The sequence below is a fragment of the Hylobates moloch genome, unplaced genomic scaffold (assembly GCF_009828535.3).
Source record: "Hylobates moloch isolate HMO894 unplaced genomic scaffold, HMol_V3 SCAFFOLD_9, whole genome shotgun sequence".
Classification (NCBI taxonomy): Eukaryota; Metazoa; Chordata; class Mammalia; order Primates; family Hylobatidae; genus Hylobates; species Hylobates moloch.
This window is the reverse complement of record NW_026652284.1, coordinates 120,627,375-120,644,341: the sequence shown is the minus strand read 5'-3', so window position 1 is coordinate 120,644,341 and position 16,967 is coordinate 120,627,375. Positions and strand designations below refer to the sequence as shown.

Sequence of the window (16,967 nt, the reverse complement as noted above, 5' to 3'; positions counted from 1 at the left end):
CCGTGTTAGCCAGGATGGTCTCGATCTCCTGACCACGTGATCCGCCCCCCTCGGTCTCCCAAAGTGCTGAGATTACAGGCATGAGGCACTGCGCCCGGCCAGTAACCCCCCAACTTGTTAGAAACTACCCGGATTTCCATTTGTATATCAGATTTCCATTTGTATATCAACTTCTTTAATAAAGATATACAAATTGCAGTTTTTAAAAGGCTTCAGTGTACTCTTATTGTATAGTGCTTTGGGGGTGCCAGCTGAGAACTCATGGTATTTTTGGGGGGTCTCTCTTCCTCAGTGGATCCTGAACGCTGCTGTTTATCTCTTTAGTTCTGTGAGACTGCTGAAGACTCCATGCTGCTTTTATTGTCTAAGTTTATTCTTTTAGTTATTTGTTAGGTTTTGGTGTCAGGGTTGTGCTGGCTTCATAACACAAGTTGGGAAGTATTCGCTCCTTTGTTTTCTGAAAGAGTTTGTATAAGATTGATATTATTTCTTCTTTAAATGTTTGATAGAACTTACAAGTGAAGGCATCTGGGATGGAAATTTTTGTGGGAGTTTGGATTACAGATTCAACTTCTTTAATAAATACAGGACTATTAAGATTGTCAGTTTTTTCTTGTGTCATTTTACCCCCAAGGAATTTGTCTATTTCACCACATTTGTCAAACGTATTGGCATATGGTTGTTTATACTATCCCTTATTATCCTCTTAATGAGTGTAGGATCTGCCTCCTTTTTATTCCTGATATAGATGATCTGTGTTTCTCTCCTGGGGGTTTATCATTTGTTTTAAAGGAACCATTGACTTTGTTGATTTTCTTTCTTGTTTCCTGTTTCCTATTTCATTAATTATTTTCTTTTTACTTTATATTTAATTTTATGTCTTTTTCTAGCTTCTACAGTGCAGACTTAGCTATTGGTTTGGGACCTTTGTTTTTTTCTAATATGAACATTTAAAGCTATAAATTTCCCTCTAAGCACTGCTTCAGGTACATCTCACAAATATTGACCTGTTGTATCTTTATTACCATTCAGTTGGAAATTTTTTTTTTTTTTTTTTTTTTGAGACGGAGTCTCGCTCTGTCACCCAGGCTGGAGTGCAGTGGCGCGATCTTGGCTCACTGCAAGCTCCGCCTCCTGGGTTCACGCCATTCTCCTGCCTCAGCCTCTCAGAGTAGCTGGGACTACAGGTGCCCGCCACCACGCCCGGCTAATTTTTTGTATTTTTAGTAGAGACAGGGTTTCACCGTGGTCTCGATCTCCTGACCTCGTGATCTGCCCGCATCGGCCTCCCAAAGTGCTGGGATTACAAGCGTGAGCCACCGCGCCCAGCCTGGAAATAGTTTTAACATTTCACTTTTGTTTTTATTTTTGACGTGTGTGTGTATTGCTTACTTTTCAGGCACTTGTAGCCGTTGTGGAAATGGTATTGTTACTGATTTCTGTTTTAATATTGTAATGGTCAGAACATATTCTGTGTGATTTCAGTCTTTTAAAATGTATTGAGATGTGTTTTATGGTGTGGCATTTGGTCTATCTTGGTGGATTTTCCATGAGTACTTGAAAGGAACTTATATTCTGCAGTTGAGGGGTATAGTGTTGTATAAATGTCAGTTGAAGAAGTTATTTAATAGTTTGTTTAAATCTTCCATATCATTATTGTCTATTCTTTTACTTAAAAAGCTTTTAAATTTCATTTATTTATTTTTGAGACAGGGTCTCTCTCTGTTGCTCAGGCTGGAGTGCAGTGGCACGATCGTGGCTTACTGCAGTCTCTGCTTCCTGGGCTCAAGTGATTTTCCAGCCTCAGCCTCCTGAGTAGTTGGGCCCATGGGCACGTACTACCACGCCCACCTAATTTTCTTATTTTTTGTAGAAACAGGGCTCACCCCAGACTGGTCTCGAACTCCTGGGCTCAAGCAATCCTCCTACCTTGGCCTCCCAAAGTGCTGGGATTACAGATGAGAGCCACCATGCTTGGCCTCTTTTATTTATTTTAACAAAGGGATGTTAAAGCCTCCAACTTTAAAAAAATCATGAATCTTTCTGTTCTTTAGTTCTATCAGGTTTTACTTCATGTATTGTAAAGCTCTGCTATTAAGTACATACAAATTTAGTATTGTATCTCCTTGATGAATTGCCTTTTTCATTATGAAATGTGTCCATTCATCCCTTTGCTTACACTGAAATCCCCTTTGTCTGATATTAATGTTGCCACACTAGGTTTATTATGCTTATTACTTGTGTTCGTGTGGTATATCTTTTCCCCCCATCCTTTTATTTTCAGTCTGTGTCTTCATATTTAAAGGTTGTTTCCTGAAAACCAAACATCTTATGTTCTCACTCGTAAGTGGAATCTAAGCTATAAGGATGCAAGGCATAAGAATGATACAACGGACTTTGGGGACTCTGGGGAAAGGGTGGGAGGGGGGTGCGGGATAAAATACTACAAATTGGGTACAGTGTATATCGCTAGGGTGATGGGTGCACCAACATCTCAGAAATCACCACTAAAGAACTGATTTATGTAACCAAACACCACCTGTTCCCCAAAAACCTATGCAAATAAAAAATACATATTTTTAAAAAAAGTTTGTTTCCTGAGAGTATAAAGTATATATAGTTGGATCTTGGGTTTTTTATCGAGTTTTGTGTGGATGGGTTCAAGTCTACCATCTTGGTATTTGTTTTCTGTTTGTCATATCTGTTTTTTTCTCTTCTTTTTTCTCCTTTTATGCCTTTATTTGGGAGAATAAAATATATTTTGTCCTGTGGAAAAACACACTCAAAGTGTTTTTTCTGTTCTCTCAGCACGACAACAAACACAGAACATTTCTGTGACCTCTGGTTACCAAAATGTGTGTAAGGATTTCTTCCCCTTAATAACCAGTCAGTCAGTTTTCCAACAGATACCAGCTGGGTGTCCTCTAATTCACTTCTGATACCGTCTATCTGAAGATAGTGTCGGATCCCACAGATTCAGAGTCCAGTCCCATGAGACAGTTCCCCGCCACCCTTTCAGATACCCTTAGAGAGCCCCAGGTTATGACCTTTGTTTCTGATTGACTGTCTGTGAATCAGATTCCACCGCCTCCTCCTTGGGTTTGAGTAATTTGCTAGAGCAACTCTCAAAACTGAAGGAAACACTTATGTTTACTGGTTTATTGTAAAGGATATTACAAAGGATACAGTTGAAGAGATGCCCAGGGCGAGGTGTGGGGGAAGGAGCTCAGAGCTGTCACGACTCTCCAGGTGCACCACCCTCCAGGAGCCCTTAGCTGTTATTTGCAAGCTCTCCAAACCCTGTCTTTTTTGGGTTTTTATGGAGGCTTCATGACATAGCCATGACTCATTAGACCACTGGCTGCTGATCAACTCAACTTTCAGTCTCTCTCCCGTCCCCAGTGGTGGGGCTCTAATCATGCCTTGGTCTTTCTGGTGACCAGCCTTATCCTGAAGTTGCCTGGGGACTGCCAGCCTTCGGTCAACTCAGTGCACAAAAACACATCACTTTGGAGAGTCTAAGAATTTAAAGAGTTGTATGCCAGGCAATGTAGTCAAAGACCAAATAGATATTTTATGATATCATGCTTGTATTCTACTTTGTCTTTTCTGTTGGCTTTTTTGTTTTTTTGAGACAGGATCTCACTCTGTTTCCCAGGCTGGAGTGCAGTGAGTGGCCCGTAATCATAGCTCACTGCAGCCTTGGACTCCTGGGCTCAAGCAACCCTTCCACCTCAGCCTGCTGAGTAGTTGGGAATACACATGCACACCACCATGCCTGGTTAATTTTTACTTTTTTTTTTTTTTTGTAGTGTAATCATAGCTCACTGTAGCCTTGAACTCCTGGGCTCAAGCAGCTCTTCCACCTCAGCCTGCTGAATAGTTGGGAATACAGGTGCACACCACCGTGCCTGGTTAATTTTTACTTTTTTTTTTTTTTTTTTTGTAGAGATGGAGTTCTTGCTATGTTGCCCAGGTTGGCCTTGAACTCCTGGCCTGAAGCAATCCTCCTGCCTCAGCCTCCAGAAGTGCTGGGAACACAGGTGTGAGCCACCACATCCAGCTTCTGTTGGCTTTTTAAGCCATACCTCTATTTAAAAAGTGCTTGCTCTGGAGATTATAATATGCATTTTTAACATAACCCTCTTCAAATATTGTACTATTTCCTCTTTGGGACTTGTATTAAAAAGCGTAAAGTAAATATTTACCCTCCTCAAAAGGCTTGCCACCACGGGGGTGGGGCATTGCCAATCTGATCTGCAGTTGAGCTGGGTGTAGCCTTGGTCCTAGCTCTCCTTGGGGTCATTTCATTTTTAGCTTCTGAAGGTGTGGTTAGGATTTGACCTTCTGTTAGCTTGGGGTCTGAGCACAGAAAAGACTGGAGTTTGGTTTGCAGCAGTCACCAGCTTTCCATCTTTGTGCTTTGAGCCTGGATGCTGGATTTGTGGGTTTGGGGGAGTTTTCTTTGATCTCCAGCCCTATCTCTGGCTTTCTGCATTTTGGGAGTTGTCTCTTGGTCCTGCCCCCACCCTTCCACAGGGTACTGCCTTGCACTCAGTGAAGGGTCCTGAGGCCTTGGAGGGGTTTCTTCAAGCTTTGCTGCTTGGCCCTAACCTTTGGCAGCCATGGTCTTGGAGGAGGAATCTCGGTTGTTCTCTTGTCTACCAAGGCTCAGCAAGCCTCTGCTTTGCACTTGGAGAAAGCATAGTGCCCCTCAGGGCATCTGCCAGCTCTCTGCCCTGCCTGGACTTCTGTGGCCGCTGCCAGGCATCTAGGGGAGGTCCTGAGTGCCTGGGACTGTCCTCCTAGCTGTCCTGCCTGCCCTCAGCCTCAGTGTACTGCACTGTGCCCTCTGCAAAAGCCTGCAGGAGGCGTTGGTGAATGCGTGTAGATTTGCCCGTGGGATTCTACTCTGTTGCACCCACCTACATGCAGGCGATGAAAGTATCTTCCAAGTTCAGCCCTTTTCTCCTTCCCCAGTTCTCTGCCCAATTCTCCCTTCTCTTGCTGCTCTGCCAGGGACAAAACAGCTGTTGGGCCCTGTCTCCCAGGAAGAGCTTGCTGCTTCCTGGAATTTAGTTCATGCCTGTTCCTTTGCATCCTCAGCTCTCTGATGGGTTTTTCAAGAAGCCCCTTTTACAGCTTATGCATCTCATTCTGATCGTTAGTGTGCAAAGGCCATCTGGTGCCACCTTTTAGAGTTGAATGGCAACTCTGCTTTTGAGGCGGTCTTGGATGGACCTGGCAGCCTGCTGTCCTGTGGAGCTGAATGGGAACAAGTGAGCGGGGAGCTCATGCTGAGCTCCAGATTCACTCTCACTACTCCTGGCTCCTCCTGTCAGGGTCTGCCTCGCTTGGTGGCTCCAGCTCCAGCCATGGCTCTCCTGGCCCCATGAGACTGCCTGGAGCGCTCTGCCGGCTTCTCTGCCCCAGGCCGTGGTTCTCTCCCTGTTGAGAATCTGCACCACTCCCAGGGTGAAATGGCGCTGCAGGCAGCTGTGCTCCTCTCAGCGAGCTTCCCTTCTCTCTGGAATCTTGCAAGTCCTCTATGTCTTGGCCACTCTCCAGTGCCCCCTCCTCTTTTTGACACTTTATCTGGCTCTTTAAGTTACTGGTGGGAGTGCTGTTCTGCTAGAAGCTGCTCTAGAAGTGGGAGTTGCCACAGGTGTACTCGTAATGGGCACTTAATGGGATAGTAACCTTTTCATGACAGTGGGGTGCTATTGGATGTACAAGGTTAGTGTAGAAAGATCGTGAGATGTAGGGTTTGTGGAGGGTCCGACTTTGAGGTCCAGCTTCACAGATGACTGGTTTTCTGACTTTGGGCTAATCACTTCCTCTCCCTGGGCCTCAAGTATGCCAGTAATAAAATGGGGATAACAATAACACCGTATTTGTTAATGGAGAATAATACTCTTCACAAACCCTCAAGCCTCTTTTGTGAGAAGGGAGTTGGGCTAGGTAAATGTGGAGAGGCAGAGTGACTTATCTGATTGCTGCATTTGGTCCCGATAACCGGGTGCTGGATTTGGCGTGGCTGGGCCCTGCTTGGTCTTGGGAGCTCACTGGTCTCAGACCTGAGTTCCCGTCTGCAGCTCTGTGCTGGACGTTTGGCGTGGCCTCCCCTGAGTTGGGCTAGGAGGTGCTCAATTCAGCACAGCCTGTGTCTGGGAAGGAAGCTGTGTCTGCCCAATTCTTGGTGTTAGTGAGGAATTTCAGTTTCTAAACAACTTTAGGTCATGTCCTTCAACACAGCCCATGTTGGTAATAAAGATGCGTTAGCTCCATCTTTTCCTTTTGTTTTGTTTTCCACTTATATAGATACCAGGGGACAAAGCCCTGCTTAGTGGGAGCCTCCAAAGAGACCTCAGCATTGTTATGTTGATAGATTAATAACATCATTCCTAAGAAAACAATTCAAATACTAACTGTGGTATTATTTCTATAAGTGAAAGTACCAGAATCGATTGTGAAAATGTAACTTCAGATATTTGATCAAACCACACCTGTACTTTTTCCTCCATATTTTCTTTTTCCTTCTTCCTTAGGTTTTTCCTCCCAGATTCAGAAAAAAAAAAGATGTACTTCTTTCCCCTCTTTCTATTCTCTACCTGTTTAGAGTACCTTAACTGACTGAATGCAAGCCTGGTTTTCTCCGATTATTACTTAGCAGAGACAAGAATAACTGTGAAATTGTGATGTGCTGGTTTTCAAGCCAGTGTCCACTTAAATGGCCTGTAAATCATTTCTGATCCAAAGTTTTGGTGATCATATTTTCTGCTTCTGTAAGAACAATATAGTTAAGTAATAACTAGGCTTTCATTAAAAATATTCTGTTTGGGCCGGGCGTAGTGGCTCACTCCTGTAATGCCAGCACCTTGGGAGGCCGAGGTGGGTGGATCACTTGAGTCCCAGAATTCAAGACCAGCCTGAGCAACATGGCAAAACCCCATCCTTACAGAAAATATGAAAAATTAGCTGGGTGTGGTGGTGCACACCTGTAGTCCCAGCTATCCAGTAGGCTGAGGTGGGAGGATCGCTGGAGCCTGGGAGGTGGAGATTGCAGATCACGCCACTGTACTCCAGCCTAGGCGACAGAGCAAGACCCTGTTTCAAAAAAAAAAAAAACAAAACAAAAAGTTGGCCAGGCGCGGTGGCTGAAGCCTGTAATCCCAGCACTTTGGGAGACCGAGGCAGGTGGATCAGGAGGTCAGGAGATCGAGATCATCCTGGCTAACACAGTGAAACCCCGTCTCTACTAAAAAAATAAAAAAAATTTAGCTGGGCGTGGTGGCGAGTGCCTGTAGTCCCAGCTACTCGGGAGGCTGAGGCAGGAGAATGATGTGAACCTGGAAGGCGGAGCTTGCAGCGAGCCAAGATCACGCCACTGCACTCCAGCCTGGGCGACAGAGCCAGACTCCATCTCAAAAAAAAAAAAAAAAGTTCAAAATAACTTTCAAGGGCATTAGGCGCTCTAATTTGACTAAAATCATTGTTGGATAATGTGGTCAAAAATGGAGTAAGATAGATTGATTTTTAGTGACATAAGTTAAGGAATCATCACCTCCCACTAACCAAATCATATGCTGTGAACATGTTAAATTTTTCACAAGTTTTTCTGCAGCTTGGCATGTGGAACAGATATCAGCAGCCACCACGGCCTTGTGTTCTTTTCTTCCTCTTATGGTAACACTGGGTACATGTGGTCAGGCTTAATATGTTGGAACAGGAAGACTCAGTCAACTCTTGATCTGAATCCTAACTCTGTTCCTCTATATGACCATGAGAAAAGAATTTCAGTTCTCCAAGCCCATTAAACTTTATTGCTGTGTCCATCAACAGATGAATGCATAAAGAAAATGTGGTATGTATACACAATGGAATACTATACAGCTATAAAAAGGGAAGAAATTCTGTTATTTGTGACAACATGGATGGAACTGGAGAGCATTAGGCTAAGTGAAATAGGCCAAACACAGAAAGACAAATACCACATGTTCTTACCTACATGTGGGATTCAAAACAATTGAATTCGTAGAAGCAGAGAGTAGAATGGTGGTTAGCAGAGGCTGAGAGGTAGGTGGAGTGGGGAGATGATGGTCAAAAGGCAGAAAGCCTCAGTTAGACAGGAGGAGTAAGTTTGACTTTTTTTGAGATCTATTGCACAGCATGGTGAATATGGCTAAGAGTTGAGTGCTGTACATTTCAATATTACTAAAAGAACAAATTTCAAATGCTCTTATCACAAAAATGTTAAATATTTCAGGTGATGGATATGTTAGCTTGATCATTTCACATTGTATTAAAAATCATAACACTTTGTATCCTATAAATACATGCAATGATAATTTGTCAAAATATAATAAAAATTATTGCTATGAAACATTTTCAAACATAAAGGTAAAAAGAATTGTAAAATGAATCCTCATATATCCATCACCTGGATTCAGTGGTTATCAAGACTTTTACACATTTACTTCATCTCTTGCTTTTTAAATTTGCTGAATTATTTTAAAGAAAATCTCAGAGACATGTCATTTCAGACCTTCATACTTTAGTATGCATTGCTAAAAAATGAGCATTTTCTTATATAACTACGATATTATACTTAAAACAATAATTATTTTTTGGTGACATTTGATACCAATCCATAATCAAATGTCTAGGGTTGTTCCTGAGTTCATCTTTATGAACTTTAAAAGGGGGATCATAATACCTTTCCCCACTTCTTTGGCAGGTATTTTGTAAGAGGGTATTATATGCCTATTTTGGATAAAAAATAATGAAGTTTGTTACTAATATATACCAGAATCCCTTGCCTTAAAGATTTTATAGTCTAAAGAACATAGTACAATATTTGGCACATTGTAAGTGCTCAGTAAATGTAATTGTGGGTAGGGACATGACTTTCTTCCTTTTAAGAAGCTTATAATCCAAATCTTTTCTTTTTAGTTGTCAAACTTGAAAAAAAGTTAAAGCAGAAATCACTTATAATCTTACCACTGTAAAAACTTTGTAAGTTGGCCTGTCCTTTGTAAAGTCCTTCAGAGACAATGAGAATCAAGTAGCAAAGAGCACTTCTAGCCTCTGGGTTTTAGTCTCTAAACACTTCTTTCCACTAAAGGGAATGAGAGCTCCTTGGAGAAGTGATTTTATTCTAGGCCTGGGGCTGGATATGAACCAGAAAGAAAGGGATCAAAGAATAGTGGGACCTTATCCAAAGGACACAGGAACCAACCAGAAGGGACTCCCACTGGCCAAAGATGGTGCCTACATCAAAAAAGAAGAAAGCTTTCAAATAAACAATCTAACACTGCATCTTAAGGAATTAGAAAAACAAGAACAGACTCAACCAAGGTTAGTAGAAAGGAGGAAATAATAAAAATCAGAGTGGAAATAAATAGAGATTAGAAAAACCATACAAAAGATTAATGAAATGAAGAGCTGGTGTTTTGAAAAGCTTAACAAACCTTTAGCTAGATTATGAAAAGACGAATAAATGTCAAATCAATAAAATCAGAGATCAAAAAGGAGAAATTTACAACTGATAACACAGAAACATAAAAGATCACAAGAGACTATTATGAACAATTATATGCCAACAAACTCAGTGACCTAGAAGACATGGATAACCGTGTAGACGCATACAACCTGCCAAGATTGAATCATGAAGAAATAGAAAATCTGAACGACCAAAAACGAATAAGAAAATTGAATCAGTAATAAAAAGTCTCCCATCAAAGAAATGCCCAGGACCTGAGGGCTTCACTGCTGAAACATTTAACAGAGAACTAGTACTAATTTTTCTCAAACTACTTCCAAACTCATTCTGTGAAGCCAGCATTACTTTGGTATACTAAAACCAGAGAAAGACACACCATCAACAAAAGAAAACTAATCTCAAAAGACAGATATCCCTGATGAAGATTAGATGCAAAAATCTTCCACAAAATACTAGCAAACAAAATTCAACAGCACATTTAAAAGATCTTCCACCATGATCAAGTGGAATTCATCCCAGGGATGCAAACATGGTTCAACATAGATGTGACATATCACATTAACGGAATGAAGAACCAAAACCATATTATCATTTCTATAGATGCAGAAAAAGCATTTGACAAAATTCAGCATCCCTTCATGATAAAAACTCTCAACAAATGAGGTATTAAGAATACTCACAAATAGTTTCCAAATTCTGGAAGAGTCAGGTAGAATGAAACAAATATGTTCTAAGTTTTGTTCATAGGAGTACACTTAATCATTAAAAGCTGTTAATAACTCAAAAAAAAGATTCCTTGACTCTGAAAAAACAAAACAAAGGACTAGCAACGTTTTAAGCAAAAAGTCAAAAAGATTACTTCAGTCTTTTATTAGTTCAGTCTGTAGTTAATTCCCATTCTGCTTGATATTCCTGAACATTTCAGTTCTCCATGAGTCCTGAAAGTTTTTCTTCTATTCTGATGTCACAATCTCCAAAGTTATCAGAAACTTGTATTCAATAGCACCTGGTGGAGTTTTATAGCTGATTATAAAACCACCTTCTAAAGAGGACCAAAACAGACAACAATTGTCTGTGGATGACAAAAGGTTTTAGGGCAGCCATAGTCAAAGATACAATCCATAAGGAAATTTGTTACCTCTGTGGCACACAATAATTTAACATAACAATTATAATTATTACTGATAATGTACACTAAATCATATCAGAATTATAGGAGTTTCCCATGATTTTGGAACACATACCAATAACATATTTGTGTAAATATAGCCTAAAGAAAACTAAACACCATTTCGTATTTGACAGTGTTTCCTATGTAATTTTTATACCAAATAAGACAAATTATGTCACTTTTGGACTTTAGGGAACCTAGTATCTTAAAGGATTAATTAGTTCAGAAAAAGACATAATTTATAATTTGATTTTGGAAAGGTCAAAGGTTTAAAACACTTATATCACAGATCATTGTAAAATAAGTCATTCATTTGACCAAAGTAATAACTCAAGGATTTTTTTAAAAAGGTGAAAACCTTCGTTCTTTGAGAAAGAAGCCTTAATTTTCCAAACAATATGTCCTAATAAAATAGCATGAAACCAATTAAATTTGTTTTTCAAAATTTTATAAACTATAAAATTTTAATCTTAAACATAAGTTATAACTTTCATAAGCTTTTTATAATCTTTATAACCTTTACTAAGGAGTTGGTTAATGCTTCAAGAAAACCTTGGTAATCTGACGCAGGGGCTCATATGCTGGTCTTGCATCAGTGTGCCTTTGACAATAATGATTAATTTATAGAGAAACTGAACTTAATTTATCTCTCAAAATCAGCCCTTATAATCTCACATGCCCACCAAAAAAAAAAAAAAAAAACCAAAAAAACAAAACGGACATACAAATGGCCAAAAGACATATGAAAAAATGTTCAACATCACTAATCATCAGGGAAATACAAATCAAAACCACTATGAGAGATCACCTTTCTCCATTGGAATGCCTATTATCAGAAAGTCAAAAGATGAAATGTTGGTGAGGAGGTGAAGAAAAGGGGTCCTTTACACACTATTAGGTGGGAATGTAAATTAGTACGGCCATTATGTTAAACAGTATGGAGGTTCCTCAAAAAACGTAAAAATAGAACCACCGTATGATCTTCCATTCCGCTACTGAGCATATATCCAAAGGAAATGAAGTCAGTGTCGAAGGGGTGACTGCATTCCTGCATTTATTGCAGCACTGTTCAAATAGCCAAGATATGGAATCAACCTAAGTGCCATTCAGCAGATGAATGGATAAAGAAAATGTGATATAGATACACAGTGGGATACTATTCAGCCATAAAAAAGAATTAAATCCTGTCATTTGCAACAACACAGATGAACCTGGAGGCCATATGTTAAGTGAAAAAAGCCAGGCACAGAAAGGCAAATCCCTCGTGGTCTCCCTCAGGTGTGAAATTTTTAAACGTTTGTCTCATGGAATTAGTAGAATAGAGGTTAGAAGAGACTGGGGATGGTTGGGAGAAGGGAGATGATGTGAGGATGGAAAGTGGATACAATGCCCCAGTTAGATAGGAGAAGTAAGTTCTGGTATTCTAATACATGGTTGGGTGACTATAGTTCACAAAAAGGTATATTTCAAAAGAGCTAGAAGAGAGGAATTGGAATGCTCTTATCACACAGAGCCGATAAATGTTTGACACAGTGGATATGCTGATTACCCTGATTTGATTGTTATACAATAAATGTGTTAAAACATCATACTGTACCCCATAAATATGTACAATTATGTATCTATTAGAAATAAAGAAGGATGTGATAACAATCAATGGAAACATCAAACAGATAAAAATCCATCAGTATATAATGATACTAAACAATAAACAAAACAACGCATTGGTCATTACTGGAGTTTCATAGGGCAATAGTTCTCCACTCAGTAAATAAAGGGAAAGACTCACCCATTTATTGATGTCTGTGTTGTCTGCGTTCCAGGATAACCAAGTGATTGATGAGGAAAAAATCCTTCCTTATAAACAAATTCTAGCTTCTAAGTGCAGAGGAATTAGAGAATTAGAAAATCACCAGTTTGTAATTCCTGATGAAATAATAGATCTGGCAACAATTTATAGCTGACACTTGAATCCTTTAGGAGAAGGTGGATGGGGCCTTTGCACTGGATGGGCCATGCAGACAATTGGGCATAAGCGTTTGACTCTAGAAACCCCACTGAAATGGCGATGGGGTCGTATGGTAGTAGGGGAAAGCCAAGAAGCAACCCCCACTCCCTGTCCCTAGCAGGAGCACCACACGGCAGTAGGTGCTGCTGAAAATCGTTTATGGTTGATTACATGTCCACAGATCGCCTCTGCCCCTGCAGCAGGTGATGGTCCCTTTTCCACCCCAGCAGAAGATTAGCATTTGACTCCCTTCAGGGAGTCAGCAGGCACAGCCTGAGAGGTGTGCCCTGCTACGCTCAAGGGGAATAAGTGAATATTGAGGTACCCCCAACCTGGCCTTCCACAAAGCTCTGAGAGTGCTCACAGCCAGGCTGTACCCCTACATAGGAAATTCCTCCACAGCACATAGTGACCAGACCTAAAGCACAAACACGGGGGTTCTCGAATGAAATGGCACAGCCAGACCACGCTGCGGTGAAGCAGCCTCCCCCGTGCTACTCAGTGTGTACGTCATTTTCTGTCTAGAAATGCCATTCAGAGCTTAGCCGAATGATACACTGTGGTGCCTTTCCTTTCTTGGATAACAGTGCAAGTGGCATGAAATACCACAAATAGATCCCTTTCCTTCTTCATTTCAGCAGCATTTACCGAGAGTGCATATGGGGTGGTAGAATTCAACTGAATAGGATACCTCAACCATAAGTGCTCTGCCTAACATTAGGCAAATTAGATAATATACATGATATCAGCTGGAGCCCTTTGGGAGATTTTTATAGATCGAGAATGATTTGGTTATTTAAAGGCTTTTTTCATGTTTCAGATTAACATCGTTATGTTGTATTCAAAAGTAATTCTGGTCACTTTTCTGCTCTGCTCTCTGGCTTCCTAAGAATGATGCAGGCTGGATGTGATGGCTCATGCCTGTAATCCCAGCACTTTGGAAGGCCAAGGACTTCCAAAGGGGGATCACTTGAGCCCAGGAGTTCGAGACTAGCCTGGGCAATGTAGTGAGACCTCATCTCTACCCAAAATTAAAAAATCAGCTAAGCATGGTGACACATGCCTGTAGTCTCAGCTACTTAGGAGGCTGAGGTGGGAGGATTGCTTGAACCTGGGAGGCGGAGGTTGCAGTGAGCTGAGATTGTACCTCTGCACTCCAGCCTGGGAGACAGAGTGAGACCTTGTTTCAAAAAAAAAAAAAAAAAAAAAAAAAAAAAAGAAGAATGCATAGGCACAGAAAATTCCTGTGGTAGCAGTTTAACAATTAATTCATGTGCCTGAGCTCTATGAAGTCTTTGCCTTGATATTTATTATTTATGGTCACCAGCCTCAGTGGAGCACTTGGCTTCACTTTGCAGCTATTTACCTGCTCTTTGTCCACTCCAGTGCAGCTATATGATAATGATGATAATGGTTATTATCATTTCAGTTTATTCAGTGCACCATATCTGCAAGTCATTGTTTTTTTAATGTGTTATCTCATTTATCCTTAGTAATTCCTGATATAGGCACTCCTCTTACTGCAGGCAAACAAGATACAGAAACGTTGAAGGACTTCCCCTAAGGTGGTAGATAGGGAAAGACCAAGGCATCTCCTGGAGTCGGATCTGACTTCACTGTTCTAGGTCTCATCCCTGGTGATCATGTCCCTCTGCTGCACTTCTCTCCAAGTCCTCTGTCTTCCCCATCAGCAGTCACTTTGGTATTTCACAGAGAAGGTAGATGCTGCAAGGAGGGACTCCCTTGTTCACACCCCTCCCATAATCCCATCCTTTCCTTAATTCTTTAAAACACTCTAGTGAGAAAACCACAGGCCTAAGGCCAAGTACGTGATCTTTGACAAGCTGCTTAATTTCACTTGGTCTCAGGTTTTTCATTTGCAAAGTGGGGACAGGAGTGCCTGCCTTCCTGAGCCAGCCTGAGTCCTAGAGCACAGCAGGTGTTCCTGAGCTCTGTCGTGCTGTGGGTGAGAAGGGGTCTGTGTCCGTGGCCTGTCTAGAGTGTGCCATGGACAGGAAGCGGACATGATTATCGCCTGTGTCGTCTTTTCCTCCCTCCTTGTGAAAGGGATGGGGGCAGGATGGTGAACAATAGTCTTTCCTCACAAAGCTGTATATTTGCATCAAAAATGTTGATTTGTAATTATTTGCCTAAGTATCTGTCATACAGATAAATTACAAACTCCTGAGGGACAGACAGGTCCTGGCATTTTGCTTGGTAATTACCTAGTAATTGCCGAAAAAGTATCGTTAAGTTATAAAATATACTGATTCCCTAGTCCTGCTTACAGACTTTCTTGAAATTTGATAAGGATTTCTTTTCTTGGAAAATGGAAGTCTCCTGGAGGATACTAACTTAATTTCCCTTTTATCCACAGACCCTTAAGAGAAGCAGTTGCCGGTGATTTTCGAATAAGTGGAATATAGCTTCTGCTTTGTTCTGGTCTCTTTTGCTCACTGCCCCTTAATTTCTGTCAGAAGATTGGACTCATTGGACTGTCATGAAATGTCCCAAGTAAAATGAAAGCCAGCCACTTTGACTTTTGCCTAATAATTCTTTATTTTGTTTTCATCTTCTCTTCAGAAAAGAAAGATGTGACCCAAAGCCTAGAGAACTATACATCCAAGTGTCCTGGGACCATGGAGCCCATCGCCCTCCCTGGCGGCCTCACCCTGCCACCGGTGCCCTTCACCAAGCTTCCCATCGTCAGGTGAGACGGGCCCTGCAGAGCCGGAAAGGCGGCTGCCCTCCGGGACACCGTCCTCTTGTCTGATTGTGAACAGAGATCTTTAGAAGAGCTCCCATTTTTTGTTGGCTGTGTATCGGGTTCATTATCTCATTAAACTTGAAAGCAGCCCTAAGACATGGAAGTAAGTATTTTAGAGATGAGAGAGTCAGGGCCAGCAACATTCCATAACTGCTGCAGTTCCGTGCCCACTAAATGTCAGAGTCACGTCTGCACCCAGCCTTGCTTGGTTCCAAAGCCTGCCTTGCCACCACTACACCGTGGTGGAAACCAGTCTGACCACATCATCTTCTCCGTGGAAGTTTTCAGTCGTTTCCCTTTCCGCAGGCTATGCACCCCAGCCACACGGGAACAGGGCAGCTCCTCACCCACACAAGCGCTTGCCAGCTCCCGCCTTTGCTGTGCACTGCATCTGCCTGGCAGGCTCTCTCCTCTCCCAGCTTCATTCTGTCTGTGCTCCCTTGTTCCTTCACGCTCATCCTCAGCTGCATTTCCAGGACACCTTTCCTGAGAGGCGAGCTCCCTGAGTTTCCTTGGCACCCATTGCTCGCCGCTCTCTCAGGATTTGCTGCCATGTGCTGTCCTTTCTGTGTGACTGTCACTCCTAAGAGTGTGAGATTTTAGAGTGGAGACCTTTTGGCACATGCAAAGTGGGTCCTTGCAAAAGGTTTTTGTTTTTTCTTCACCACTCAAGGCTTAAGACCTGCAAAAGGTTTATGAACTAATCTTGTGAGGTGATTTCTGAATTTCTGAAATATTTGTTTGAAGACTGGAAAGAAACAGTTGAATTTGACATTTTGCTGTTGAGTGGAAGTGCTGTGTCGCCTTAGGATTCGGTGTGATGAAGATGCTAAATATCTTCAAAACACTCTTGGCTTGGCTGTTGTTCCCAGCTTCACTCGGTCTTGCCACGCACTCGCTTTGACTCACAGACCTGCTGCATTCCGTGAATGAGTCACTTAACCTCCTGGGTATCAGTTTGCTTATCTCCCCACTGGGCCCCCAAAATTAAGAATGAAAACCCATAGCATTAAGCTATTATGAGAATTCAATGAAGTAACATGTAAAAGCATGTGTATGGTGCTTAAGAAATGCTAGTTTTCTTTCTCCCTGCATTCTTGGAAGGCAAGTATAGTACTGCCAAATGAAATGGTTTCTTTTTGCCGAAGAGTTGTGTGCTCCCGAGAAGTGGGGGCAGAAAGGGTTGCTGCGCATTGCAGCCCCTGGCAGGCCACACTGGAATTTTAAGGTGTTCTGAAGAGCACTGCTGAGATTGTTCATCAGGCAGAGCTGCAAGGAGCAGCATCCAAAAGGCGTGGCTGTGGCTTGAGAAGTTGTTCTGGCTGCTCCTCAGAATGTCCAGAGGGAGGGACTTGCAACACTGCTGTTTGGAGGGCCCAGGAAGGGCGTGGCTGCTCTGCAGTGCCCAGTGCTTGCTCAGCACTGATGCAGGCTGTGGAGCAAAGGGGCCTTTGAGGCTTTTCTATGACTAAGACTTAGAGGTGAACGCATTTGACTTGGGATTAAGGGCATGATTCAT

General features: G+C 41.9%; 1 protein-coding gene across 3 annotated transcripts in view; it reads left to right on the top strand.

Annotated features, from left to right (window-relative positions):
* The window catches only part of TRAPPC9 (trafficking protein particle complex subunit 9), a 736,107-nt gene that overhangs the window by 134,272 nt on the left and 584,868 nt on the right, over positions 1-16,967 (top strand). For all 3 annotated transcript variants that reach the window (XM_058444536.1, XM_058444535.1, XM_058444534.1), the window contains one exon: positions 15,265-15,391. In XM_058444536.1, coding sequence (XP_058300519.1) covers positions 15,265-15,391 — 127 coding nt within the window. The remainder of the gene's footprint in view (positions 1-15,264; positions 15,392-16,967) is intronic.